Below are 19520 nucleotides of genomic sequence, written 5' to 3' on the forward strand. Positions count from 1 at the left end.
TCCCTTAAAATTAATCTTGCTCTTGGAAATCCTTACAGTTTGAAGACCCTGAACCAGGAAACTAGGCATTAGTGCTGCTACTCTAAGGGAACTGTAAAGTTCAGAAAGCAGCAGGGCTTAGAGTGGTGCAGGCAGTTGGAGGTAAGGTATGACTGATAGTTGTCATTTATTCTCAGGGTTGTTCCCCAGCTGAAGCGCTATAAGCTGAGCAGAGAGAGGGAAAACCTTCACTGCAGAGCAAACGGAGCATTACTGCTTACTCTTCAGATAAGCAGAGAGCCAGACAGTGGAGTGAAAAGATTGTGTCTCAGCCCAGCAGAGGTGCCCTGACGCTGCAGACACAATTAATTTGGATTGAAGCTGCATACCTTCACGTGGCCCTGAGAAGGGAGAGACCGGTACCCAAGTTCACAAAAACTGAGGCAAGTGCAATCATTCTGCGCTCTCTGTCCTGAATGGTCTCTCCCAGGTGAAATCTCCAAAGGCAAAAACAGTCACCAGACCTCTAATCTTGAAACCCAGAATGAATAAAAATGACTGGCAAAGGAAACAGCCAGCAAGCGATGACAGATGCCATGATGCAATGGAACATGGAATTAGTGAAAGTGGTAGATTTAGAGAGAGCAAGGCTCATTATTCCTGAAGAATCAGTCTGGGGGCTTCGTGTTGTTTTCCTTAGTCTTTACCTGATGGAAATCATCAGACTGGAAGGGGTGTGCTGTGTGGATCCCACGAGCTATTTCTCTAATCAGGAGTCTGTGGGGCCCTTTCTGGACCCACCGTGGGCTCAGTCTGTGAACCTAGGCGCACTGCTCAGCCTCTTGGGCTGTTGCCTCCAGGCCATTTTCATGGCCTCCCAGGGAGTGTGGATCTGGTCAACTGAGGTCCTTCAGTTCAGCCCACCGTGCCTGAGGAAAGCAGGGATTCCTGAATCTCTGCACAGGGGTCTGTGGGGAAACAAAGGCAGTAGCCTGGCTTTTGCAGTTTCAAAGACCAACCAGGAACTTGGCAGTAAGATTTTGGTTTCACCAGTGCTTCAAGGGCAGGCTTTGGCTTTACTCCATCTTATTTCCTCATTGCTCCCAGGGAACTTGAAAGGGAATTGACCTTAATTAGGGCTCACTGTTCAGGTCCTCATCTTATCTCTGTCTAGAGTCTGCCTTCCTGCTGGATAGTCCCGCCTCAGCAACCTAATAAATATATCCTGAGCAGAAAATACAGAGTTAGAGGGAACTTAAAGGACAACCAAAGAGGACCACCACTAAGCCCATGCATCCTTGTGCCAAAAAAAATTTTTTTAAGTCACTTCTTCTTCAAAACACTTAACTTACATCTGCTAGACAATTATTTTACTATATCTATTTTATCATGGCAACATGACTGTCACAGACCAAAATATTGTCAAAATAAATATGAAAATCTATGAAGACTATAGTGTGAGCCACACCCCCGTGGACGCAGCATCCGGGCACAACGAACAGCTTTCACGGCCCTTCACGGCAGCCTTACATCAGTGCCTTTTATTTTGCAGCTGAGAAAACAAAACGCCTGAGATGGGAGAAGTGACTGTCCCAAGGTCTCCTTGCCACCTAGTAATCAGCTTCCTGGCTCTGGTACTTTTCCGCTGCTTTCCTGACTGATCCTTGCTTCCTGCCAACTCTCTCCAAGTAAGTTGAGCCCATGAAAATCGCATTTCTCTAAACTTCCTAGAACACAGGTCCCGCCTTCCAAGTGCCGCTCGGCTTCCAACTTCCACACACCTTGTGACAATAACCCCTGTGAGCTGCATTTTATGTGATATGAGGCAGGTGTACTGCGGTTGAATATGTGTCTCAAGAGAGCTTATTAAAACAGCTAAAGTCAATTAACTCTTAGAAACATGTAACCTTTTCCAGGAAGATACATCTGAGGCACAGGAGCTTATGGGGACAAGTCCTTGGGGAAAGTGTGGCCTTTGATCTCAGAGACCCTTTCCCAGGTCAGCCGGGCCCACAGGGCTGGGAGGTCTCTTCTGATCTGGAGACGGGGGTGGTGGGCTGGCCTGAACACAGGATGCCATGCAGACTGGCCTTGTGCACAGGAGCAGACAGATGAGACGAGAAGCACTCATCCATTAGAGCAGATTCTGGAAACTCAACTGAAAAGGACTCACTGGGCATAAAAGGTGACTAACAGGAACCTGAGGGCAGAGGGGCATGTGCCTAACCCAGGCTGGGTGTCTGCTTTAGGAAGGCAGTGGTGAAACCTTAGCAAGGCATCATGAGGCCAAAGGTGAGATGCGATCTCTGCCTCTGTGAGTCAGCTTTAGATGCGAAAGTCTCTGTCCCAGGGTCAAGGACCGCACTCCTCCCCAGCAGGCCCAGGTGAGGAGTGAGGGACTCCTAGTGCCCCTCATATCAGCCACGAGCAGCATCGTTGGGTCAGAGGCACATGCCTCAAGGTCATCTAAATCTTGCAAATGATTGCATGATTACAGTGACGTCATGCTCCCCAGGGGGAAGGCATCTCGACTGCTGCACACGTGGTGGTCCCCACCAGGGCCTCCTCCCGGAGCAGGTGGCTTCCTGGTATTTGGATCCAAGAAGCCTGGGCCTCCTCGGGATGCAAGATGCCGGCAAGCCCTTGACCCCAGGCTCAGCCTTGCCAGCGGCTTTGCTAGAACTCTAGCGCCGACCCAGGGATTCCTCATCCCCCAGCCCTCCAATTCGAGCCTGTGATCTCAAGGTCTTACAAACTGCCCTTTTCCTCCCACCATGTATCTGGGGGAGCCTTGGTCTCCCCAACTTCTGAGGTGGTTCTGAACCACTTCCAGGAATGGCTGGGAGCAGGAGTGAGTGCTGCATGTGGCCCTGAAAAGCCAACGCTCTGCACACCTTGGGCAAAGAGCCCGAGGGCCGCTCCAGTGGCCACACCTCCCAGCAGTCAGCGCCGCCTCTGCACAGAGCCCTGAGTGCACAGCTCACCCTGCCCGTGGCTTCTGGCCCCCAGCCCTGAGACATCAAAAAGCCAGACTCTGTCCTCTTTCCCTCCTCTGATGACCCAGTGGCCAGATCCCTCCATCCACCCCTTTCCTGGGAAACTCCTTTCCTGTGCCTGACTGGCCATGATGGCCTGTCTCAGAAATCTCATGGCGATTTAAAACAGGACTTGTGTTTCACTCTGTGGCCTTTGCTGCAAGTGTGTATTTGAATCCCTGATGTGACCTTGCAGCATTATCTTGGGCCAAGAGTGACCTGGCCAGAGCTTCCCCCTCCCCCCCGTGCACCCCATGTGACGCATTAGAAGGACACAGGCTGAAGCTCCCTTTTAAGAATCTGGGGGCAAGGGTGGGGTTACTATATAGCTATTAACCATATGTTCTGGTCAGATACTCTATATATCCTATCTCATTTCACATGCCCAGCAAGCCTGAGAGGTACACGTAGTCATTCCTGTGGGACAGATAAGGAACCCGCCGCACAGAGAGATTAAGTGACTGTCCCCAGGTCCCACAGCAAGGAAGTGGCTGAACTGGTCTCAGCTCTTTTCTCTCCGGTCTTTACGTTCCCCTGAGGTTCCTCAGGGGCTCCATCCAGTACAGCAGGGAGAACAGGAGGGGAGAGGCCGGGAGGGGACAGAGCTCTCTGCACACAAAGGGCTCTGGTGAGGTGAAAGCACCACGTCTCTGTCCCACCCTAAGGAATCCCTCTGACAGCCGCGGCCCACCAGCTGGGAAAAGCACTGCAGAGGCGGCTGAGCCCCCTTCCCACTGACAACGAGGGTGTGTTTGGTGCCGAGGGGGAAAGTGGAGCAGACCTGGGGGTGGGTGTAGGCCTGCCTTGGCCACCAAAAGCCAAGCCTCCAGCATTCTCTACCGGGGACTGAGTTTCTACAGGAAGTCCCGACTCTGGGCTTTTTTTCTTCACTTTGTCAGGATCCCTCCCCCTGAATCCCTCCGCTCTCACCCTGGGCAGTGGGGGGGGGAGTTGAACTGTCGAACCTGGGATGGCCCGTGGGAAGACCCTCCCCGGCCTCGGCCAAGCTCAGGGAGGGACCCTGCACGGGGCGTGGACGCAGGCAGCCCCGGCAGAAGCCCAGGCGGCTTACTGTGTCCCGGCTGTGTGTTCAGGGAACTTCCACGCCCCCGTCTGTAAAGTGGGGATGACAGCAGCCATGTCTTAGGACTGCTGCGGGGATTGAGTAAGATTATGTCTGCGAAGTGCTGAGTTCACTTCAGATGCTCAAACTACTCATCTCTTTTCCTTTCCCTGCTGATGTCAGGTTTCACACAGGCCAGCGCCAACGACACAGGGTGACCCTGGGGACTGGGGCGGGGGGGGCGAGAATGACGGGAGGAGGCTTCTTGGGACAGTGCAACCGGCAGAGATGGGAGTGCGGGGCTGGCAGCCATGCCGGGGCTGTGGGCACCCAGGGCAGGCACGCCAGGTCTGTGCACCGGGCCCACTGCAGAGGGCCTCTCGCTGTAGTCCTCAGCCCCTCGCCCCACACCAGAGACGTCGGAGCCTCTGAGGATGCAGCCTGGGCTCTGATATTTCACAATGGCCTCAGGGGATTCGTAACGTACCCAGGGTGGAGAATCAGCCCTAAGGAGGGAGAAACAAGGACACACATGTCCCTTAAACGGCAAGAAAGGAAGACCCAGCGGGAGTAAAGAGGATCATGACCTCGTCCAAACTGGATTACTTCCCAAAGGCCTCACCTCCAGACATCACCACATGGGGGACTAGGGCTCCAAGGTACGGATTTGGGGGGCACGTTTCAGTCCCCACCAGTGTCTGCACCCTTATTCAGAGAGGCAACGGCTGATCACAATTACCCGTTTCAGACTTTCTGTAGCAAAAAATAAACTTCCATTGGGTTAAGCCACTGAGACTTTGGGGCTTATCTGTTTCTGCAACTGATATGACCTAAAACACCTTTGTTCCTTCAATGCAAGTCCCTTTACATACCAGAGCCCAAGTCCCTGGTTCTTAAGATCTGGCCATTTCCAGCTTCCGATCTCTTCACTCCTGCCTTAGTCACTCAGCTGCAACCTTGTCGTATTCTTTGTAGTTTCAGGAACACGACATGCCCTTGCCTGCTCGTCTTTGAACCTTAGCACACGCTCCTTCCCTCTGCCTCAGATGCTCCTAGAGATCTGTCCCACCTGCGCATCCATTACCGTGTCTATTACAGTCCCAGCATCATCCACGGTGGATGGTGACTGCTGACTCCTTGTCTGGCCTCCCGACCTGAGGAGACGTGCTTGTTCATCACTAGACTATACGAACTCCCAGCGGGAGTCAGGCGGTTCACTAACCAGAACAATAAAAGATGTTTTGTTTTTGGTTTTTTTTTATGTTACTTTTCCTGTTTAATTGAAAATCGTCTTTGCGGAAAGAATCATGGCAAATTTTATTCTTTGTATACTTTGTTTCCTTCAAAACCAGTATTAGATGAGGTACAGTGATCACTGTCGCTATTCAAGCAGACTCTCCAGCAATAGAGGGAAACTAAAGGCTACCCTGGGGTTACTATAACGGACCTTTCTTGAGACTAAGTTGAAAAATGTTAAAGAAATTAACAGCTACAAAGTTCAGAGCTTGCCAGCGATGCCCCAGACAATAAATCCAGACGCTGTCTCTGCCGCCCCGCAGTGTCGCTCGACAGTGAGCCCAGGGATGGCCACTCCCCTCTTGAAACCATTTGGTTCCTCTGGTCTCTGTAACAAGAGGGGCCAACAGATTTCAGCTGGTGTCGCTCTCCAGTGGCTCCTCCCCTGCCTCTCAGGTGACATCAAGCCCCTCATCAGATGCCTTCAAAGGATGGCATCACTCTCCTTGTACTTTTCCCAGCTCTTCTGGCTTTTCTCCTGCTTCCCGAGGAAGTCCATCTTTGGTTCCTCCGCAGACTCACTCGCCCCATCTGATCGTTAAGCATGAACTTCCTCCAGGCTGTGTCTGGGGCCATCTCCTCTCTTCACGTCAGCTCTCCCCCCGCTGACCTTCCTGCCCACAGCCTCACCGGCCCCGGGTCCTCCCGAGAACCACACGTCTGTGTATCTCCAGGCCCTGGCAATTTTAATTCCTAAATATGTCCCCAACCCACCCACTTCTCCCCACTTCCTTTACCTTCATCCACACTATTCTCACCTCTTTCCTAGGTCTGTGCAGTACCTTCCTGACGGGTTAGTCGCCCCTCATCCAGCCCCTCTGGATGCCTATGTTCCTTTCTCCACGGTGCTGCCAGAGTAATCTTGCCAAATTCAAATATGTACTGTCACCTTCTTCCTTAAAACCTTCCAGTGACTTCTTACTCCTCTCAGGAGAAGAATAAATTCTTCAGTTGGCCCATGGAGCCCGGCCTGGCCTCAGCTTCTCTCCAGCCCATCCACGCCACGTCCATCCCTTAACATATGCCGTTCGCTCGGTCTGGATGCCCCTTCCCGCCAGCTCCCCCGCTCCCAGCCCCCTGCCCTACCCATCCCCTCAGGGGTTAACTCACGTCACCCTCTGGGTGAAACCAGATCCCCTATTAGATGAGGTCATAAGGCAATATACTTTTCACTCTTATACTTTAAACAAGTGGACTTTTCATTTCTATGGGCAAATATTAGATTATCATGCGTCCCCTTGACTGAATGGATGGCAAGTTCTCCGGGGGGCTGGGGGTAGGGTGGGGAGAGTCCGTATCTGGTATTGCTCACAGTCGTCTCCTGAGAGCTTATTACAGGGCCTTGAGTCACACCCTTTTAAGATGCTTTATGAAGAAACAGATTTGCCATGATTTGTGAAGAATGGAAGTTTGTCCCTGGATTTCTCTTTAAGGCTTCCTCGTTACCGTAACGGAGGATGCTGAGAAACTATGGGCTCTTTTGGCCAAGACACCACCCTGCAAAAGGAGACTGGATGTGGCTGGACAGCTCGGAAGACTTTCGAGCGCCGGGGGAGTCGCCCCTGCAGGCAGCAGTCCAGAAGGGCACCACCTCCTTCCTCAACTTCTCTGCAGCAGAAATGGTTGACGCCTAGAAATCCTGCAGGATGCTTCTGAAGACAGACCACTTCTCTGAGACAACCTCTAACTTGCAATGTGAATTTGTCATCTTCTTGTTGCTGACGCAGACAGACAACAGCAATGACGCAGACCTTACCCAAGTTACCAACAAACAAAGGAAAGGACTCAAGGTGAATCTGACCCAGAGAGTCTTAGAGAATTTTAACCCAAGCCTACTCTTGGCAGACAACATTAACTAGAGGAGTTTGGGCTTCACTGATACTTTAGTGAGTTTCTAAGACGCTTCCCTCACGTTGAAAAAAATCAAATCAACTAGACATTATACATATGTATGTATTGCCACGTCAAAGGCCACCGGGCAGTCCTCATCATTGTAGTCTGTTGTTTTACATGAGCACAAAATTGTGTGCATAGTATGTATGCGTTTGTTTTTCTAATAAAAAAAAAAATCCATAGTTTTTATCAGCATCCTAAGGAGGTCTTGATTTACAAGTGTAGGAAGCAGCAAACTACATACAGAATAAAGCCTCTTCTGGTCCTAAAATTACATACATCTTAAAGCTTAATGCCAAATTGGTGGCAGTGTTGGAAAATTTAGTGAAAATCTGGACCCCCTGTATTTGATTGTTAAATATTTGCCTGAAAAAAAATTCAGTTTTTATGCAGATATTTGGAGTCATGTAGATAGAGTCCAAGACCTTGGCTGTAACGTTAACCCACACATTTGCATGATTGATGCTGGGCTCCTGACCTCCTCTGAGCCTAAGTGCATTCATCTAAGTTCAGCCCAATGGAAGGTTGTCAGGGACCCAGCACAGCAGGGAAGAGGAAGATTCTGTGAACAACCACAATTCCTGATCCGTAGTCAGTACGTGCCTCCTCACGCATCCAGAGGAAATCCTCTTGATTTTAACAACCAAAACTTGACTGGAGCTGAGTCAGATACCCACCTGTTAACTCCCCAGCCAGCCCACCTCTGGGAAGTAGGGGAGGAGAAGCCAGCTGGAAATGCGTCTTTCCCCACATAAAAGGTGTCTTATTTGTCTCAGTACCTGCACAGGACGGGAAGAGGCCAGCAGAAGACCCCAGACCCACACCCAACACCCTCCCGGGGCCATATGAATGGTTGCCCCCAACTCCTCCTGACCGCTTGGCCATAAGGAGTTAATACTGCAAAATCATGACTGAAGATGTAGAACTGAGAGTCTTCAGACCCTTACTCCAAAGAGTTTTTAAACTACAGACTCCTAAAAGGCTGCTGTTTTTTGTTCCTTTTTTTGTATTTCATGATAGCCATCAGAATAAACTTAAAAACTGCTGCCATTATGTAAGGGAGCATCGAATGTCCAAGGAGTTCAAACTCTACTTCCATGCAATATCTTATCTATGTTTATATCCTCCTACATTCCCCCACTTCACCTCCTCCCCCAAGGCATCCTTCTCTTTGGGTTGCTCTTGATATGAAGTGAATATTGGAGCCTCTTCTTTCCCCCCACTTCAATGAAACTCCTTTGACCTCAAACCAGAGGGATGGAATAGGGGAATAAAATGAGTGAATGATACACACTCAGCTCTCATCCTTTGCAGAGCACCCCTAGGTCCTGGTGACGCTGGTCCTGGCTGATTTTGGGGAGCCTTACCCCCCAGATATTTGAGTTAGGGCCTGGGATCATTCCCTGAGGCACATTTTCCTCTGCACAGTCCCACGGCACCATTGGGTGGGGTAATAAAGGGTCTGTTTACGATATTAAATTTCTTAAGGCTTGAGGTGGGGTCTTTTGGACTCTTTACCAGTGATAAATTTTTCAGTCTGCTGCTTTATCTACCTGACAGGAAGACTTGAACTACTGCCATTTCTAAATTGCACTTCTAAATATTGACTTAATGGCAAGACTCGAAGTGTCATAACACAGCTCACTGGAGCAATAAAGATTTTCCAGGCCTCATCAAGAGGTCTGTACAATGTCCGGTGGGGTATGGAGAAGGAAGAGGAGGATTTGAGAAGAAAAATAAAACCGAGTCATGTTTAGAAGAAATGCCACTGCACTTCACTAAATCTTGCAGAGACAAATGAACACTCACTGGGCTCTGAGCTGTGGCCGGAGGGGACCAAGGTGGAGGGAGAAAGGACAGCAGTGATGGTTAATCCCTCAGCTGTCGACCAGCAAGAATGGAGGGGCCAGAGCATGCCTGGCTTGGGCTGGGCGGCAGGGCCTTCAGAGACAGCTGGTTCTCAGGGAGCCTTTATTTGTGGATCCAGTTTAGAAGGACTGGACAGTGTCTAAGAAACAAGAGACTTTTCATCCAATTTCTATCAAGACTTCAACACGGCCAGATGGTTAGCTAATCTTCATTTAGATCACTGAGGAAATTCTAGGAGGTTATCTGTTTTAGCTTCTGCCCTCCTGATAGGTAACACCATAAACTGATCTCAAGGCGTGTTTGTCACATCACATTAGCTGTTGAACTGTGAATCAAAGAAAGCGATTGGCCATTTCTTGCCCTTCAGGAGCTATTTTGGAGGAGCGACAAGATATTTTACATTCACGTTAGCATTGAGACTTCGTAGCTACTCAGTGATAAATAAATTCAGATTGCTGATTATGATTAAGGAGCCAGACTCTCCAGGATGAGATAAAGAGTGATGTTCTGTAATACAGCTGAGAGAAGTCTGAAATATGGCAACTGTCTCCTTTAAGATCTTCCCCGCCTTTCCACGAGCATTGGCATCCATGGCTACCCAGAAGGCCATCAGAGGAGACTGTATGTGGAGGAGGCATGTGGGGAGCTGGGAGGAGATGCCAGGGGAGGTGGTCTTCAGAGCAGGAAGAGCTCAAGTTCCAAGACACAGAAAGTTAAATTAACCGCATACCCTGGAAGATGGCCCTTATGGAATCGGGACAATATTCGTCTTGATGGTCCTCAGGTTCGTTTTGAGGTGGTCCCTGAGACCGCGTGTTCGCTTCCTGCCCCTCCTAGGCCTATGCCTGTGGGCCCTTGTGTTTGCTGATGATGATTGCTGAGAATGACCTCAAAGTGCAGCAACATCTTTTGCGATCTTTTGGATCTCATCACATTGGGCTGAACCTGAGCTTGGCTCCTCTATCAAGTCTGATTAGCTTGGCTGATGCACCCACTTGCTTTCTTAACCTTACGTCCAACTCCGTGAAAAGTTGAGCCTCCATTTAAGGTAGAGTTCTCTTCAACCCTTCCCTTGCTTGAAAGCTTCTTCTTATGTCAGCCCAGGTAGCCGCTATGGACCGAACCCCAGGCGTCCTCTGAAGCAACTTCAGCACGCCCCCGACACTGCATCTGCCCGCAGAACCAGCCTGTCTGTCTGTTCTTCTGCCGGGTTTTGAAGTAACGCAGCTGCCCTGGCCGTCCTGGGCTCACCTGTGGATGCCAGTCTCTGCTCTGCGGCAGCTTTCAGGGCACTCAGCACAGCGCAGCTGTGGGTCTGCTTTCCCTGCTCTCCATCTGTCCTTGCTTGACGCTCCTCCTCCGAGAGCTGGCACAGCCTTGAGCCCCCGGAGCAGCTCTCCATGTGACCACCTCCAACCAGCATCCTCCAAGCTCTCGCTCCAGGCCCACGTCCTCGGTGTGGGCCGCCTGTGACTCAGCCTGGGCTCACTCCTCCTTCTCGCCACACTCCCCCGCCCCCCAGAACCCGCCACGCTCTCACAATTCCATCAGGCTGCCGCTGTCTCCAGCCCAGGCCAGCAAGATCCCTCCAGATGCTTCTCCCCACTTATCCCTTCGTTTCTTCTAGGCCTCCCTGATCTCTTCTTCCACAATGACAATCATCAGTATTACACCATGAAGAATTAGGAAAAACATGTCTACAGCCATGCGCATGGAAAAGTTATATTGTCCACTCACTAGGAACACATCCTACCAATGGGAAGTCGGTGGTGAGTTGAGTATTCTGTTGTCACTGAATCCTGTCATCCTTAATGAAAGAGTTTGGCTGACAAGATGAAAGTCTCCTGAAGCCTCCTCACAGCAGCCAGGGCAGTCTGTATGAGTGTTTTCCTCCCTCACGGAAGTAAGTTAAGTACTTTAGTTTCTCATTGATTTAGGATGTACAGGAGGAATATTAATATAAAGGGACTTCATTTAATGCACAACCAAAAAGTTGTAAGAGCTTTGAATCCTCTTTTCAGTATTGTAGGGGAGCTCAAAATCTGTAGAAATGGTACTCCAAATTCTTTTGTAAAGCAAATAAGCACCCTATAATTTATCTCTCCAGTGTATCCAAAATTTTACCCACGAAAACGCATGATATACTGCAGAAATATTGCTGAACCAAGGGAATTAGGAAATGGCATTACGTCTGGTCTGATGTAAGAGAGTTTGAACCAAAATTTAAAGAAACATGTCCACAAGACATTTCTTGAACAAAGACCCCATTTTCTAAATCCTGGCTTGGTCTCCAAACACGTCTACATGCTTTGTTCTCAGAGACTCCAATGGTGCTTTGAGATTTGGAAGGCTGGACAGGCCTGGATGTCAACACACTCACCTGGCCAGTAGTACATGTAGACCTTCCTTTTGGCCTTGGTCAGAGTGATCCACAGAGGTTCTGATCCATTCCACCAGAGAGGCATCAGGCTGTCTCTGTTGACCCCTATGTCAAATGACTTGTTGGTGGCGGGGTCCCACATGTAGTTCCCGATCATCTGATGGACCTCACAGTGGCGACCTACGTTAATGAAAACACAAGGCTGTCAGTTTATTGCTCTGGTATTTTTACATTTCATCTTTATTTTCTGAATTTAAAAGCCATTCAGGCTCATTTAGGGAGCACAGAACAGCATAAATAGTTACTTTTGATTTTTTTTAAAAAATCATAGATGTTTCTTCTCTCTTAGATTGTACCAGAAAGGCAAACAATCCAGTAAGAAGTCCAATATTGATTGAGGATGGGGACATTTTGAGTGAAGTTAATTTGTCACGTCTGAAGCTATTTTAAGTTAAACTGAGGGCATCGGGTGTAAAATCTGACTCATTGTTCGTGGCTTGACGTCTGAAGAAGAATCAGTGTGGACGCTGTAGATTCCCTTGGGACGTGGGTTATATTCTCAACCCAGAGCTCTCCCTGCACCCTTTCCACACCCTCCTCCCACCAGATCACAAATCTAGATGCTGTGGAGTTTGCTCCCTTTTTTCCTGGATAAGAGGAGTTATCACTTCAGCGCTGAACAATGATAGAACCCATGACATTTGGAACAGGATGGTGAAAAAGAGATTCTACTTTTTTTTTTTTTTTTTGGAGGGATACTAAATTTTATTTTATAACAGCTGTATTGAGATATAATTCACTTGCCATAAAATTCATCCTTTAAAAGTATACATCCAGTGCTTTTATTGTATTCACAAAGTTGTGCAACCATCACTACTGTCTAATTCTAGAACATTTTCATCACCCCCAAAAGAAACCTCATGCAAATTAGCAGCCACTCTCCATTCCCTCCTGCTCCCAATCCCAGGTAACCATTCATCTACTTTCTGTCTCCATGAATTTGCCTATTCTGGATATTTTGTATAAATGGAATAATACAATATGTGGCCTTTTATGTCTGGCTTCTTGCATTTAGCATAATGTTTTTAAGGTTCATCCATGTCGTAATATCTATCAGTACGTCATTGTTTTTTGTGACTTAATAATATTCTACTTTGAAACACAAAGCAAGAAAACAACCCTCCCAAAGGGGCGTTACATAGAGACGAGGGTTGCTTCTGTTGGTTACAGAAGTGAAAGACACAGCACTTGGAATCTTTTGAAACATTAGGCTTAAATTATTTACTTTGGAGCAATCTGTTACATCTTTAAAGTAAAAATAACACAAACATTGGCACGTGCATCAAAAATTGCTGCAATTTTAGTGAGCGTCATTTGGCATCGGGCTGAAACACGCTTCACAGAGCTCACTGACTGTGCTTAATCAAAGTGGCTTTTTTTGCTTGCTTGTTTGTTTGCTGTTGTTCTGTCTTCTTGCCAGCAAGCCCCCCAACACCCACACTTTATTTTTAATCAAAAAAAAGGAGAAACCGTAAAATAAAATTTTGAAAATTTGTAGACCCAAAATATCTTAAAGGAAAAACATTTTATTTCATCACAGAAATCCACGCATTCCACAAATGATGCTTTCAACTTAAAGCCCAGACAGCCAAACAAAACGATTTTTACCCAAAGCTGTAGAGTTAGTTTTTTGACCCTGACTGAAGCTTTCACATGTAAACTGATAAAATTTAAAAATAAAAACTTTGAGAAAATGATCCAGTGATTAAGGAACTTCTTAGTTTTATTTATTCCTTCAACTAACATTTATTAAATGCTCCTATGAACTATACATTGTGATAAGTGTAGAGACTCAAATCTGAATAAACGTAGTCCCCATCCTCAAGTGCATTGTTATGTAATACTCAACAAAGTGTCCTCTGCATAAAAGAGACAGGTCTCCTGGGAGGGGCTAAGAAGGGGACCACGTTGTAGTCTTTTTTTTTTTAAATAAATTTATTTATTTTATTTAATTATTTTTGGCTGCGTTGGGTCTTCGTTGCTGCACACAGGCTTTCTCTAGTTGAGGCGAGCGGGAGCTCTTCTTCGTTGTGGCGCGCGGGCTTCTCATTGCGGTGGCTTCTCTTGTTGCGAAGCACGGGCTCTAGGTGCACGGGCTTCAGTAGTTGGGGCAGGCGAGCTTCAGTAGTTGTGGCATGTGAGCTTCAGTAGTTGTGGCTCGCAGGCTCCAGAGCGCAGGCTCTGCAGTTATCGCACACGGATTTAGTTGCTCCGAGGCATGTGGGATCTTCCTGGACCAGGGCTTGAACCTGTGTCCCCAGCATTGGCAGGCAGATTCTCAACCTCTGCGCCACCAGGGAAGCCCAGGTTTTCATCTTACTTGGAGAATTATGAGGATTCTCACCAACTCGGGTGCTGAGGATAATTCTTACTATTAAAAGTAGAGGCATCCTTCTTATTGGTTCATGTTCAGGATATATGTTATCCTTTCTGGTGTATCAGAGTTTAACAATATTAAGGGAACCTGCCTCATGAGTAAAAGTTCTTATCTATTTCCTTAACGCAAAATACTGCATCCCTTATCTAAAAATTTCTATCATCCTAATGATGCTCACTCACCCTTTCCACGAGGCAAGGTAATCATGATAATAGTCGTGGGAAATGTGTCCTTTAGGGTCTTTCTCTGTAGTTGCTCTCTAGCGCTCTCCCAAGGGCAGGGAGGGCATCTCACCTGGTGCTGGTGTGTACAAACTCACAGGAAGGGTGAAAATTAGAAGGGGGTATGAAAAGCATTACTGAAGTCAGCAGACCAAAAGGAGCCTCTGAATGAATCGCCAGGAGAGCGTCGGAAGGGCTACAGATATCAGATACGGGAATAGTAAGGGAAGGTACCAAGTGGGTGTGTGTGTGTGTGCAGGAGTCTCTACTTTTAACTGGAACTGTTTCAACTATTCTAGAAGGAATGCGTGAAACCCAAATCTAAGCAGGGGCCTCACGTGATTCAGTTTTCAAAACGTGCTACATTCAGAGAAGCATGAAGCAACTGAAAATATTTTTTTAAGTACTTATAACCTTTACTTGTATATCTCAGAACCCCACAATATCATTTGATAAAATTTCCCTCTTCTTTCCAGCACTCAACGTTCAACACTCTAGACCCAAAGTGTGGTGCAGGCTCTCTCACCCTCCTTCGCTCTTTTCCTCATGGGTAAAATATCATGGCCTCCTTTAGATTGTAGAGCTGTATTATGACTGGATTGTGGGGTGGGGTGTGTGTGTGTGTGTTTGTGTGTGTGTGCGTGTCAGAGAGACAGAGACAGAAAGAATATTCTCCCAGAGAATTTCTGCTAAACTAAATTCTCTACCTCTTACACTTATTTTTTTTAAACACCCGTAAGGCCTCATTGAGGAGAGGTAGGATCCATGTGTGCAGTTAACACACAGTTCTACCATATTTTTACGTTTCGGATGGTGAAGCCTTGTTTCCTGTGGATCTCTGGCCCCTTAGCTTTTCTCATAATGGGTCTTCTCTCCTCACCATTAGGTAGGATGTAGCATTAGCTTTCATGTTTTCTTTTCACACCAATTGGCTGTGGTGCCCGTAGACTCAGGTGAGCTTCCAAGACTTGAATTACGGCATCCTTCAGGGAAGCGTCGTTGAGACAAGGCCTCCAGAGACGGCTTTGGCTCCTGCTCCCGCCCAGCATCCTGGCTGGCCCAGGCCGGCCCGGAGAGGCCCATCCATTCTAAGGGGAACTCAGACCCACGGACGTAAGTGATCCATTCCCACTCCCCCGAGACCCGACCCCTCTCCAAAGGCTGGACGTGAGGCACCAGCACGGAGGGTCCTGCCCACTTCCTGTGAGTGAATGGTGCCGAAGAAGATCCTGGGACCAGTGGTTTTCCTTATACGATTAAAGGGTTTCCAAGTGTAGAGGGAGCTGTTTCAACAAGAAAGTCATCTCAGACCCCTGTTTAGAAAGTGGGTTTTATTCTTTTAGTGGATTGGGCCTTGAGTTGAAGTGAGAGGGTGTGTTCTTCAAAGGCTTAATCACAGATTCAGTGCTAGTCCCCAGGGGCACCCCTTTGTTCTGGGAAGCACTGCCTTTCATGGAAGCCGGCAGGAGACGTCCGCTCTCCACCTCATCATCTGCTCGAATCTCCTCTCCCAGCTGAGCTGATTTTCCTTCCCATGAATATATTAAGGCTGGTAGTCTGTGTTCCTAACAGTATGAGTCTGCTCTTCCTCAAGCTGGTTTCCTTACCTACCCAGGCCCTCTCTTGCTCTTTGGTTTTTATTGCTTGGCTGAAAGAACACAGCACAACACAACATGATGTACTGGCTTCTGCAGCCTACAAGCTGTGGTCTCCATATTTCTGCCTGACCTGTATCTATTTCTATGCATCTGCAACGTTTCTTGATTTTTCTCTGCTTTGGGCTTTCTAAGCAGACCTTGCTGTAGTTTGATTATTTGGACCCTCTGCTCAAGGCGTCAGTAGAAACTTTCCTGACACCGTCACAAACCACAGACCTCAGGTGGTTTTCGGGTGTAGGGTAAGGAAGGTCTACTTCCGCTCCTCGCCCTCCTCTTCCTCCTCCAAATGCAGCTCGGTGGGTCTTTAAGATGTGTGCCAGGAGGCTCAGTACTCACTGTGAAAATGCAGGCAGCTCCTGGTACAAACATTTCCAAACACAGATGAACATTCTTCTCCCTTTCCCCCCCTTATCCCTAAGACCTAAGAGTTTATAGACTTATTAATATAAAAAGTGGCAGTCAGCCGGATACTTGACGGAGCTGTGGACTCCTAACCCATCTGTAGACCCCACCTCAGCTCAAGAGCTCCTGCATTTGACTGGGAGCTGCTAGTGGCTCTCGTGCCGGCGGCCGGGGCGGGGCCGCTGTTTGTCTCTCTCAGTGGGAGCTGATGCAATAGCGTCCATACCTAGAACTGCTGTTAAGAAAGCAGCAGGATATGACACCTTCATTTTTTATTCCTCAAAGCCTTAGACAGGTGTGTTCTGATGTAATGACCATCACCAGAAGTTTCTTAGCAAGTACCCATAATCCTCTGCACCATATTCAATATATCCAAACATCTGAAAAATGGCTGGCATTCACATCAAATGAGATGCTTGAGGATCTGCCTATTTTACCTGGAACTGGGAATCAATAAGTTTGCTGCTAGTCTTCAATCCGTCTTAATCTTTTCTCATTATTTTCAAACACTGAACGTTAATTCCCTTTATGGTTTCTTACTTCATTTATTCTTTTCTTTTCATTCACTCAACATGTGTTTATCAAACAATGTTTACATGCCAGGTATACAAAGATCAAAAGATGTGGTCCCTGTCTTTGAAGTGCTCAGAGCCCAGTAGGGGCAACAATAGTGGTTAAGGGGACAGGTCTTGGTGTCAGAGTGCATAGGTTCAAATCCAAGCTCTACTATTCACTATCTGCATGACCTTGGGCAGGTAGCTTAGACCCCCTGAAGCCTCAGTTTCCTCATCTGAGTAACGGGCATAATAGTAGTTACCATGAGACATATACATAAGCAGTCCTCTCTCTGCCTGGCAGTATGGGGCCATAGAAATGACCATGCTAGCTGAAACCATGCAAGGCTATCTTAATAATCAATGGGGAAATTACAACTGTTCCATGACCTTTAAACTTATTTGTCAAAATATTTTAAAACTCTCTTACTGTAGGTTATAAAGAAAATAGTGAAATTAATATTTATTAGTACACTGTAATTTAAAACATTAGGAATATTGAGAGTTAAAGAGTTTTACTTATTTAAAAAGAAAAACCTTATCAAGAAAGGTGTGAACAGTGCTTGACTTCCTCCCAAGATGTAAAACAATACAAGGGAGCATCTTTTCTATACTGAGGCAAATTTTCAGACCCTTTCTAAGTGGGATCATCTTCAAACATTTTATCCTGTGTGTTTTCAATGTCATGAAATATGTCTGAGACTTGTTTTAATGTGGAGTAGTTTTGCTGGTGTCACTTCCTCTAGGACATCTCCCTCCTTTTCATCACAACCCCTTTCTTCGTCGATAAGTTCGCCTTCACTAAGCTCCTCTGGCTGCACAGTGAGTCTCCAGTGGTGCCAGTGTCAACATTGCCATGGTCAACTATTTCCTCTATGATTCCAAGTCCTTTTGATTCAAATCCTGCAAAGTTATTTGCACAGTAAATGCAAAAATTTCTGCCACACCACACACATATTACTTGCTGTCACTTTCTGCCATGATGCTTGAATGTTTTCAGTTGCATGTTCTATGTCATATTTCCTCCAAAATTCAGCTAAAGAAATTGCATGATCTCCCACTGTAGCCTCAATAGCCTGTCCAAAAGTCCATCTAAGATAATAGGCTTTAAAAATTGAAATAACTCTATGGTCTATTTGCTGGATTACTGAAATTGTTTTTGTCATAAAAAGAAAATGTTCACATCTTCAGGTGTCCAAGAGCATCAGGGTGACCTGGAGCATTAACCAACAGTAGCAGTTCATTAAAAATTAAATTATATGCATTTATCACTGGAAGACAAAGAGGCAACACAAGTATATGCTTTGCTGTCTGTGCATGAACTAAATAACAGATGGGCAGCAACCAATCAGCAACAGACCTTGAAAGAAGTGATGTGATTGGTCACTGATTATGATGCACATTTGTCATTTACACAGTGATCTGTGGACTGATGAGCTAGGAATGAAGTTTATATTTTATGCTGCAATAGTTACAATTAAGGTTGCCAGATTTATTTTACTTAATATACCATGGTAACTGAAATCTGAATCATGTTGTTGCAGAACTGGTATTATTTAGCTAAACTGCAGTAACTGGATTTTGTGCTTACCCAAACAGTACAAAGGGAGGACCGTGCGTGTGTACACGCACACATGTAAATACATATATGACTACGTAGCGCACGGTAAAAACTGTTACAATTAACTTATTATTATCAGGGTAGAGAGTCACAAAACAAATGTAATCTGGAGATCAGCTGGAGCCTCCTTTCTTTTGAGCTCTCCACGTGATCTGTCCCAACCCTGTTTCCACCAGATTCTTGCACTTCCCTGTGACACTCACTAACTTGCAGGCATCTCTACTTCTAGCTTCCTGCTCCCATAACATATGGCTCCCCAGAAGTGAGGCTCAGTGCTTTACGGCATTACACAAAGAAACCCACTCACGTGACACAGTCATGAGGGGGGTGAACTTTACTGGGGATTCAGTGGGGTGCGGAGGGGAAGATTGAGAACAGTGCAAAGAACTTCAGATTGCGTGTTAGACATCCAGGTTCTTAGAAGTCTTTCCGGCTACCCCCTCCAGGGCCTCTCCTTGGCCCCGTACGGGGAAGATCCTCGCCGTGTGCATCTTACTGACTCATCTCTGCTCCATTCTCTGTTCCACAGCACCCACCTCCGAAATTTCTCTCCGGGCGTCAAAGTTTTCTCAAAAGCAATTAGGCCCCCCAGAGCTCCTGCTCAACTCCTAAATTCGCATAGCTCATTAGCTTATAGAATGCTAAAAAAATATGGGGGCGGGGGGGGGGTGGGCAGGAAGAAAATAAGGAAGGAAAAAAACAAAAGAAAGTGTTTCTTTGAACAGGAACCGCCGACTTTAGAAGGTCATTCTAGTCAGAGTTGGCAGGTTTCTTTTAGCAAAAAAAAAAAACAAAACAACAACAACAACAAAACGTTGGAAGCTTCCCAGTTAAATTTGAGTTTCAGATAAACAATTTTTTACTGTAAGTATGTCCCAAATAGTCCATGGAACATACCTCTGCGAAACGATTATTTGTTGTTTATCTAAAATTCTAACTGAATATCCTGTACTTTATCTGGCTACTCTAGAGAAAGCATCCTTTATTTGTTCCTACTTCACAGTAACAGTAAAGGAAAAGAAGTGGAATCAGGAGGTGTGGGCGGAGCCCAAAAGGAACGTAGAATGAGGAGTGGCAGAGACTGCCTGGAAGAATCAGAGGAAGCTTCTAGA

General features: G+C 46.9%; 1 protein-coding gene across 4 annotated transcripts in view; it reads right to left on the reverse strand.

Annotated features, from left to right (window-relative positions):
- The window catches only part of ENPP6 (ectonucleotide pyrophosphatase/phosphodiesterase 6), a 94864-nt gene that overhangs the window by 39295 nt on the left and 36049 nt on the right, over positions 1-19520 (reverse strand). For all 4 annotated transcript variants that reach the window (XR_011072163.1, XM_068532257.1, XM_068532259.1 and 1 more), the window contains exon 2: positions 11516-11695. Coding sequence is in view for 3 of the 4 variants with exons in the window: in XM_068532257.1 (XP_068388358.1) it covers positions 11516-11695 (180 nt within the window). In the remaining variant the exon portion in view is untranslated. The remainder of the gene's footprint in view (positions 1-11515; positions 11696-19520) is intronic.

Source organism: Eschrichtius robustus, chromosome 21 (genome assembly GCF_028021215.1).
Source record: "Eschrichtius robustus isolate mEscRob2 chromosome 21, mEscRob2.pri, whole genome shotgun sequence".
Taxonomy (NCBI): domain Eukaryota; kingdom Metazoa; phylum Chordata; class Mammalia; order Artiodactyla; family Eschrichtiidae; genus Eschrichtius; species Eschrichtius robustus.